This window comes from Onychostruthus taczanowskii, unplaced genomic scaffold (assembly GCF_017590055.1).
Source record: "Onychostruthus taczanowskii isolate IOZ18803 unplaced genomic scaffold, ASM1759005v1 scaffold30, whole genome shotgun sequence".
Lineage (NCBI taxonomy): Eukaryota > Metazoa > Chordata > Aves > Passeriformes > Passeridae > Onychostruthus > Onychostruthus taczanowskii.
In genome coordinates, this window is record NW_024500350.1 from 2,672,689 (window position 1) to 2,682,022 (window position 9,334).

Genomic DNA, 9,334 nt, shown 5'->3' on the forward strand with positions numbered 1-9,334 from the left:
GTATCCTGGATAATGCTTTATCATACACCTCCAGCTGCTGAGGCTTCAAATACTAGCCCAGATTAGGGCATCTTGCCAGGCCCCCTGAACTCAGTAATGAGTTACAATTAGGCCTGTGAACTCACCTTACATGGCCAGTGAATGGCACACTCAGATATTTAAGTTAATCATTGAGGTGAGCTAGAGACAAAATCCAGCTTCTGGGTACACAGCATAGGTGCACGTGGAAAAGGATCTGTTCTGCAGTATTTTGAATTAAGGTACAAACAGAACAGTAATGACTAAAAATGAGCAAAAATAGAGGGAATTATTAGCAGGACAAGTACTGACACAAGAGTGATTGTAGAGGGAATTCATCCAATGGCACAGCAGACCAGGCTTTCCAGATACTACATGACCATGGTAACACATTCCATGAGCAGCCAAGATCTTCAGCTGCCCCACAGCATTTATTAAACACTCTTAAAAATGCCAGCCGGTGATCTCAGTGCCTGAACACAGATCACAAGCACTTCAGGAACAAAACCAAGTCCTGAAACGGTATCTTCAGAGCCACTCTTGTCCTCAGATGCCAGCACAGCTGTAGTGGTCTGTCCTTTCCATCTGTGCCCGTGTGACACAGCAGGTTCACAGCATGGTGACGAGTTTGAAGCTTCCTACCTCTGTGGTAGGGACAACACTGATAAAAGTTTTATAAAGGACTGCTCCTTTGGGCAGCTGGCAGATCACATCCCTGCTCTCGCTGCTGCGGGGTGGGGGCACGTAGACCTCTTTGGTGTATCTCACAATCCCATCCTCCAGGGCATAGAGTGTCTTGTTACGGCCCATCCCCACCTGGGAGAGGATGAGGAGCATTAGAAAGGAGAGGTTGGACATCCACAACTAAAGCAGATCTGCTCATTGGTCTGCCTTGTTTGATACCCTGGCTTCAACAGCATCTGTTGCTTTATTCTTTGAAACAAAACCACACAACTTGCTTCCAACAACCAGTTTGCAATGGTGCTCAGTATGAGACATGAGACACCCGTTCCACCCTGAAGCACAAATGCCCAGTCAGGTCACAGCAGTGTTCTGGGATATCAATTACTTGCAGACCTTCCCTGAGTCCCACGAACACGGGAACCTGGCATCACCTGACAGGTGAGGCTCTGAGCAGACTGTGACTAATACCACAGCAGACAGGGATGAGCATTCAGAATGAGACTGAAAGAGAGGAGGCAGTGAATGTGGCACTCTGGGGGGGACTGCTGTTCTCTGAGAACCAAAGAGAGAAGAAAGGCCTTACGTGAGCGCCGGGATGCCAGCGGATCAACCGCTGCGTAGCCAAAATGTTTCCTGCATGGACAAAGGCACCTGCAACAGAGTGACACAGTCAGACTGCAGGGAAAGAGCTTCCAGAGCCCTGGCAGAACACAAATGATTCCAGGATTACAAATCCCAGCTTTCTGCAGGCATTTTCTAAGGAAAAGTTACATCAAATGTTAAAAGCATCTGAACGAAAATGCTGTTAGCAGGAAATAAAAGGGCAATGGATAGACCATGGCAAAAAGTCAGATCTCTGAAAAGATTGCTTCTAGGGTACAAGGCTTTTTTTCTGGCTGCTGAAGGCATTTGTTTTATTACATTTACATTGATATGTTTCCATCAGCAAAGCTAGTAATTATTAAGCACTCAACCACAAGAATCTGCACTTTGGCTTCTGCTAAGCTTTGTACTTCTCTCCTTTGTAAACACTGGAAATGCTCAGTTTTTCCAAAGTGCAATGCAGTTATGAGGTGTCTCACAGGGCTCCCTCCTCCCGGGCTCTCTGGAGAGGCAAAGTTAGAACCAAAGTACATTTCCTCTAGGCAATTTTGGCTGGCAGCCGGCTCACTCGTGGTGGGGGGATCTGACTCAGCCTGCCCTCCCACCAACAACCCTTGATCGTGAGGTTTCACTGATCCTCCCCTTTCTCCTGGAAAAGTGCCCTGCCCACCTCCTCCTGAAACGCTCAACAACTGACACGCAGCAGGGGAGAGAAGCTGTGAAGAACCCAGTGAAATGCAAATAAGACACTCAGGCCTACCTTCGACTTTTTTGAAGCCATAGCGTTTCCCCGGGCTTCGGCCACCCAGGTTTTTTGAGCTGCCCCCACTTTTCTTAGAAGCCCATCTGACAGCAAGCAGGCTGGTATGGTGAGTGGTTAGAACTAGGTAAGGAGAAAGAACAACATCAGCTGGAAAAAATATCACATGTAATTCCTTCTGTCACATGTAAGGATATCAGTTAAGACAGGTTTTAAAATTAAAGGCAAAAGAAAGCCCTGGGAGAAACAAAAAGTACTTCCAAGATAAATTAGACCAAAATGGCCTAAGTTCCTTGGAAAAAGGTCACATCTCAAGTGCTGCTGCTGCTGCTCAGGTAAGAATAAAACTCTGAGCAACCATGTTAAATGATGTGCACAAATTTCTGTTTCATTCTTGTAAAATGCAGCACAGATGTCATTGGTTGCTGTGGATTGCTCTTACAGTGCTTTGAGAAAAGATGGGTTGTGATTTGTTTCAGTTTCCTCTTTGACCAAATGGCATTCACTTACACAGTTACATCCTGAAATCTTACAAATGAGCAGAGTCCAATTCTGGAAAATACATAAACATTTATGACCAGCCAGAAACAGTCTGAGGAGTATCCAGGAGTATAAAGGTTGGACTTGCTGGGATTGGAAGTCTTTTCTAACCTTAATGATTCTGTAATTCTATGATTAAAGGCTCTAAGAAGGAATACAGAGCCCTGGGAATGGCAGAAAGGGAGTCTGGAGCAGAGTTTTTTCCATTAATCCTCTCAGTTTAAGGGAAGTGTTTAAGGCCAGGTTGAACAGGGCTTGCAGAAACCTGGTCTAGTGAAAGGTGTCCCTTCCCATGGCAGGGGGTAGGAACTGGGGGATCTTTAAGTTCTCTCCCAACCCAAATCATCATTATCTTAAAAATCTCTTCTGTACCATCTCTTATGCAGGTAGGAGACAAACTTAATTTTTCTGAATCCCTCTTGCCAATTAAGCAGCAGGTTAGTACAGAACAGTGGTTATCTTGTTTCCTCAACCTGAGCAAAACCGCTGTTTAACTTAATTAAATCATCACGGATACTCAGCGAGCTGGAAATGTCCCACGACTGGAAGTGTTCAAGCACAGGCTGGATGGGGCTTACTGCAACCTGCTCTAATGGAAGGCATCTCTGCCCAGGGCAGGTTCCTTCCAACCCAAACCTGTCCATAATTCTAAGAAATACTGTTGAGGAAAGGGTACAAAACCCCATTAATTTCGGGCCATTACCCATTAAGTAAAAGCCTCCGAGACTTGACGATTCCCAGGAAATTAGACAAAGACGAAGCATAGTTACAGCTTCACGTACACAAACCCACCCATCGCCATCACCTCAGCGGAGGAAAAAGCGAAAGCCTCGGCCTCGCGCCCTCGGCGGTGACATCCCACCGGGAGCGGGGTGACCTCCCTGGGGCACCTTCTCCCGAGCTCATCCCTCCCGCTGCAAGGCCAGACCGCCGCTCCCCGCCCCTCAGAGGGTAACGAGCTGCCACGGGCCCTCACTCACACAGCCGTCCCAGCGCCGCCATCTTGATGGCGCCGCTTCCCCGCCTCCACCCGCTGAGAAGGCGACGCGCACGCGCGCCCGCTGGGTGGCGATTGGTCCCGGCGCACGCCCTCGCTAACGTTCGGGCCAATCGCCGCCCACTGCGCGCGCCTCCGGGCCAATCAGCGGCCGGCGCGGGCTTTCCCCTCAGGCGAGAGCGGGTGGCCCTGAGGAGACGGGGGAGATGGCGGAGAGTGAATCAGGATCTGAGAGCAGTGAGGAGGAGAGCCTGCCCTCCTTCGCCTACCTGCTGCAGCCGTCCCCATGCCTCGGCGAGCCCAGCCGCCCGCGGTTGCCATCTCCTGATCCTGAACCGGCAGAGGTTGTCAAGATGGTGAGCAGTGGGAGTGAAGAGGGGGATGAGGAGGTGATGGACGTTGTCCCTTTGAACGAGAGGATCGAGATGAGTGTGGGAGCGGAGCCTGAGCCTTTCAACCTGGGCGCTGGTGATAAAGGAGAGGCATCTGGGCTTTGTGCTAGTGGCGACCTGATGGCTCCTGGGGGCGAAGGGCTTTGGGAAGACCTGATGCCGTCTGGGGAAGCAGCTTGTGATACTGAGAGTGGCACACGCGGTGTTGAGACATCCTCCTGGTGCTCCTTGCCAGTCAACTCTGACAGGCCTAGTAGCCCCCCCGTAAGCAGAGAAAGGCCGGAAACTTCGCTCCCTCTCAAGAAGCGACAATATAGTCAGAAGGAACAGGAGGCAATCTTCCAGAATGCGTGGCAGAGAAAGAAGGAGCAAGAAGCAAAGAGGAGGGAGCAGGAGGAGGAGAAAGGGAGGAAGAGAGCCGTTGCCAAGATGCTGAAAGCTCAGCGGCCAGGAGAGTGCCAGAAATACATAACAGTGGTGCTAGATCCAGGTAGTTGTCCTCACAGCCTGCAGCTGCCTTGTACTGACTGTTGTCTCCTCTCTCTGGAGGCCTGACCCATGCATTGATTTCAGTCATCTTACAGGTAGAAGGTGGCGAGCAGATCCTTAGTGCTTTGCAGGCTGCCAATTATTCCTGTGTGTTTGAGAACCACACTGTTCCCTGCAGCATCACCTGGAGGAGAAAGACGGTGACATCACAGGTATGCGAGCAAAATTTTGATGATCTTGTCCTTTTTCTCATGTGTTATTTGCAGTTGTTAATAATTGTATTTAGCAACCCAAGTGAACACCCTCTAATTTCCCTGCTCAGAGGTCTGAGTGGGTGTCTGAGTGAATTCGAAACAGTCTGTGGCCTGTTTGTTTTCACATCTGAACAGATGGGAGGAGGAGATGAATGGACAGAAGAACCAAATGTTCTAGTTCTGCTTGGCTTGGAGGAGTTCTTGTCCATGGCTCACAACTACAAGCAAGTGAGAATGCTTATGACTTTTATGCTCCTGAACATGTCTTGATGTAAAAGCTCTGTTTTGTCATCTCTCTTAGTGGCAGGAAGGTTTTGGTGTGGGAGGAATGCAGGGTTTCACTGAAACAGAAATCTGGGTGTAGAAGCCATTAATGGGCTGTATAATGCACAGTTCTGACAAGCTTTCTTTGCTAGTTAAAATTTTTCACACATTCCTCTGAAGGCTTACATTGTTACATCAAGTGGGTTTTTTGGTTTTTTTGTTCTTTCTTCTCTAACTTTACATGGGATCAAGTATTGCCTGCTTACCCTGAAGAGCAAGACTCATCTGCAGACCTACGAGCAGGGCAATAATTTGCTGTGCTTTTCTGTATACCTCAAAATGGTTTAACTCCTTATTTTTCCCATTCATCTTTGTAGAATGCTGATGGCTGTGCAGAAAAGCAGAAGGAGACCCTGCAGAGCTATGTAGTTCATATGATGGAGAAAATGCCTGGGAGAATTCTGGCTCTGGCAGTGGTTGGAGTAGAAAATTATTTCAGGTCAGACTTCTTCCCTCCAAATGTTTCTGTGTTTTCTCTGGCTTTGAAAATGCCATAGGTGTTTATGTTAATTCATTCTAGCAATGCAGGGTTTCACTGAAACAGAAATCTGGGTGTAGAAGCCATTAATGGGCTGTATAATGCACAGTTCTGACAAGCTTTCTTTGCTAGTTAAAATTTTTCACACATTCCTCTGAAGGCTTACATTGTTACATCAAGTGGGTTTATTTTTTTTCATTCTTTCTTCTCTAACTTTACATGGGATCAAGTATTGCCTGCTTACCCTGAAGAGCAAGACTCATCTGCAGACCTACGAGCAGGGCAATAATTTGCTGTGCTTTTCTGTATACCTCAAAATGGTTTAACTCCTTATTTTTCCCATTCATCTTTGTAGAATGCTGATGGCTGTGCAGAAAAGCAGAAGGAGACCCTGCAGAGCTATGTAGTTCATATGATGGAGAAAATGCCTGGGAGAATTCTGGCTCTGGCAGTGGTTGGAGTAGAAAATTATTTCAGGTCAGACTTCTTCCCTCCAGATGTTTCTGTGTTTTCTCTGGCCTTGAAAATGCCATAGGTGTTTATGTTAATTCATTCTAGCAAAGACTGGAGTGTAAGAGGTATTCCCAGAACTGCTCTACCACTTTTTATACACCAGCAGAGGCAAAGGTCCATCCAGACTGTCACCCCAGTCTTACTTTACTCTTTTTAGGTCTCTCCAAGTTCAGCCAAAACAAAGGCTGCGACAGACAGCAGCGAGTGGGAATCAAGAGAAATGGGGAAAAAGGAGAAAAAAGGAGGTTAAGGATTCTGGCTTGGACTTATCCAGAATGGATGTGAAAGAAGTGAGTTCTTTTAAAACACATGCAACCATCATCTGGGACCTCCCAGTGTCTGAACATTTGACCCAGTCACACCATTTTTTGAATGGGAGCACGTGGCTTTCGTTATTCTTTAGTCCGTCAGTCTGTGGACAGAGCTCTGTGGGCTCAGCTCCCCCTGCTCAGTCCTGTACCTGTTCCCACACAGACTGATGTGTCTCATTCACCTGGATACTGATGTCAGTCTCAGCATCTCTTGTCCTTCATGGCCTATTGGCAAAGCCTGCTGGTCTTGGCCTGTTCGTAACAAGAGCCACTGAGGAGCTGAAGCAGCTCAGAGGACACTGAGGTGATATTAACTGTCAGGAGACAGACTGCCCCTAAATACTTCAATCTCTTAAGTTAACTGCTCCCAAAATGGAGAGAGAGTGAAGGTTCTTGTCCTACAGCAGGACGTTTGTGACCCTTTTCTGCTTCAGACAAATATGGAATTTGATGCAACAAGACTGATTGTGCCATTTGTTTTTCCCAATGGTGATACAGGCCCTGGTGGATCTGCAGCTGAGTACACAAGTCCAAATCAGCATTTTTGAGAGCAGTGAGGAGCTTGGGGAATATGCCACTATGTTCACAAAAGCTGTGGCTGAGGCACCATACAAGTGAGTAAGCAGAGTAAGTTTGGTCCTACCTTTGGAGAGGCTGCACTTTAAGCTACTGGGAAGGAATAGCAGGTACAACACAGGGTATAATGGTTCTTAAAGGTGCAGGTGACACAGCATCTGCTGTTACAGCTCCTTCAACACAGGACTTGTTCATGAAATTGATGTCCTGCTCACAGAGGGATCAGGACAGATGCTGCTTTGGGTTGGAATGGACCTTAAAGATCATCTAATCCAACCCCTTCCATGGGCAGGGACATCTTCCACTACACTGGTTTGCTTAGTGCTCCATCCAGCCTGGCACTGAACACTTACAGGGACGGGGTATCCACAGCTCCTTTGGGTATCTGCAACTCCTTTGAGCAATTAGTTCTGGTGCCTCAGCACCTTCAGGTTTCACACTGGAGCCTTGACATCAAGTAGAGCACTTGTTCTGAGCCAGATTTTTGGAGTGGGAAGGGAATGCAAGTAGGGTTGGCTGTTAGAGTGCCAGCTTTTCTTCTTCAGTGTGTAACGCAGAGACATGCCTGAGAATGAACCACTTGACTCTTTCCATTGATAAGGGAGGACAGCAGCTTGTTGCACAGTGATAGCTAAGAAAGCCATCTTGTGCAGTCTCACGCAATCCTGGCATTCCTATCACAGCAGCTGCTGGATTTCCATGTCAGCCATGACAAGAGATGAGCTGTCATTAAAAATGACATCTAAAAGTGTTTTGTTATGGTTGACAGCCAGAAGGTGAATTCTTGTTTACCACTTTGTCTGCAAGTTGGCTTGTGTCAGGATTGCTGCTGAGTACAGGATTGTTTCTTCTTCAGGAGCAATCTGGGTCTGAAAGAAGTTGGTAGTTCATGTAAAGAAAAGAGGGTCAAATTATTCATGTTTCTTTTGATGCCAGTTGTGTCTCTGACAGCTCAAGTGAGGGATGGCGCTCTGGCTCTGTGACAACAGATGGCAGGGACAGGATTTTCTTCGCAGCCTCATTGTCTCGTTTGCTTCCTCATTCCTTGTTCTCCCTAGGCGAGAGCGAGAGAACACAGGGTTCTCCTTCTACTTGGAGAAGGACTCTTGCAAAGGGGTGAAGGTGGATCCTTCTGGAAAGGGCCTCTTGAAAGTTTGGAAGAGGCAGATACAGCAATTTAACCGTGTCAGCTCTGAGATGGCTGAGGCTATCGTGTCTGCCTACCCTTCTCCTCAGCTTCTGATCCAGGTGAGGATGCCTCAGGGATACCCAGCACTGTGTGCAGGCAGCCAGTTCATGCAGGGGGCAGAAGAAGTAATTTAATCACTACTAAATTAGACAGTGATCCTGCACTGCGGTTCAGTAGGTTAGCGAAGGAACTGATTCCTTGGCATCCATCCAAGGGTGCCAAGGATACTATTCTGCCTTCCCACTGAGGGTGCAGCACTGGCTCCACTCTCCAAGCTCACAGATGGGACTTGGGCAGAGACCAAGAGAAAAACGAGCGGACGCTGCGGAAGGGCAGAGCAGGTACAGGTGCATAGCTTTGACTGGGTTTTTGAGCAACGGGTGCGAGCGGGTGATGCCACTGTTGCTTTTGTGTTGCTTTTAGGCCTATGAGAGGTGCTCCTCGGACCGGGAGCGGGAGGACATGCTGGCCAATATCCCTGTGCACCGTGGGGAGGGGGTGACGGCCACCTCCCGGCGCGTCGGGCCGGAACTGTCCCGACGCATCTATCTGCAGATGACATCCCACGATCCCGACCTCTCTCTGGATTTTACCGGCTAGCACAGGGAAAAAGGGGTTGTACTGTTCGTTCAGTTAAGTGTTCAGGTTTGCATTTCACTGGGTAGCTCCAGGGAATAAGGGTTTTTACCATTTGTTTGGTCAAGTTTTCAGTTTTCTTCTGTGAAGAAGTGCTTAGATAACACTCACTGATCCTTGTTTAAAGACTTGAAAAGCATTTAGACTTTATTGTAGAAGGAAAAAAGTTGGATAAAGTTGCTGAATAGCAAGAATTTACACAAGAAAGATGGTGAGCATCTTCCCTAAGCACATGAGTTGCACACAACTTATAGTACTGATGTTGCTTTGTTTTTCAATAAATAATTCTGAAGAATAACCTTTGCTTCTTAACATGGTGTCATGAATATAGACAGGTATGTCCTCTGTTGAAAGGAATAATTCCTGTTGCTCTCCTGAACTCCAAGGACTTACCTTCTCCCTCCTTTGGGACAAATCCTGAAGCTAGAGCAACATGGTGCTCCCCCCAGCACCTGCTCCAGCGAGGTGAAAGAACTTTACCTCACAAAACAGCCTCTCATGTTCCGCTGCAGCAGATGGGAATGAGTAAGACTAATTTTCAGATAGAAGTTTAGAGTGCTCTGATTCAGT

The 9,334-nt window shown here is 47.6% G+C and overlaps 2 protein-coding genes across 2 annotated transcripts; one reads left to right on the forward strand and one right to left on the reverse strand.

The window, feature by feature from the left end:
* Positions 1 to 430: 430 nt before the first annotated feature.
* Positions 431 to 3,656, reverse strand: MRPL27 (mitochondrial ribosomal protein L27). The gene is made up of 4 exons (XM_041409176.1): positions 3,586 to 3,656; positions 2,066 to 2,188; positions 1,286 to 1,353; positions 431 to 834 (listed from the first exon to the last, which is right to left on the reverse strand). The coding sequence occupies exons 1-4, from the start codon at positions 3,605 to 3,607 to the stop codon at positions 628 to 630; spliced, it is 420 nt and encodes a 139-aa protein (XP_041265110.1). The 5' UTR covers positions 3,608 to 3,656; the 3' UTR covers positions 431 to 627.
* Positions 3,657 to 3,808: 152 nt separating this feature from the next.
* Positions 3,809 to 8,728, forward strand: EME1 (essential meiotic structure-specific endonuclease 1). The gene is made up of 8 exons (XM_041409177.1): positions 3,809 to 4,484; positions 4,568 to 4,695; positions 4,873 to 4,965; positions 5,379 to 5,500; positions 6,210 to 6,342; positions 6,862 to 6,977; positions 7,998 to 8,187; positions 8,552 to 8,728. Exons 1-8 carry the CDS (start codon positions 3,809 to 3,811, stop codon positions 8,726 to 8,728), a joined length of 1,635 nt encoding a protein of 544 aa, XP_041265111.1.
* Positions 8,729 to 9,334: the final 606 nt, after the last annotated feature.

What these genes read in the sequence shown, in the direction of transcription:
- MRPL27 (XM_041409176.1), bottom strand. Translation starts at nt 3,607, where the DNA reads ATGGCGGCGCTGGGACGGCTGT. An exon ending in GGCGGCGCTGGGACGGCTGT is followed by an intron (nt 2,189 to 3,585) that starts GTGAGTGAGGGC and finishes CTCCTTACCTAG; the next exon opens with TTCTAACCACTCACCATACC. An exon ending in GCTGGCATCCCGGCGCTCAC is followed by an intron (nt 835 to 1,285) that starts GTAAGGCCTTTC and finishes ATCCTCTCCCAG; the next exon opens with GTGGGGATGGGCCGTAACAA.
- EME1 (XM_041409177.1), top strand. Translation starts at nt 3,809, where the DNA reads ATGGCGGAGAGTGAATCAGGATCTGAGAGCAGTGAGGAGGAGAGCCTG. An exon ending in CCAGAATGGATGTGAAAGAA is followed by an intron (nt 6,343 to 6,861) that starts GTGAGTTCTTTT and finishes ATGGTGATACAG; the next exon opens with GCCCTGGTGGATCTGCAGCT. An exon ending in CTCCTCAGCTTCTGATCCAG is followed by an intron (nt 8,188 to 8,551) that starts GTGAGGATGCCT and finishes TGTTGCTTTTAG; the next exon opens with GCCTATGAGAGGTGCTCCTC.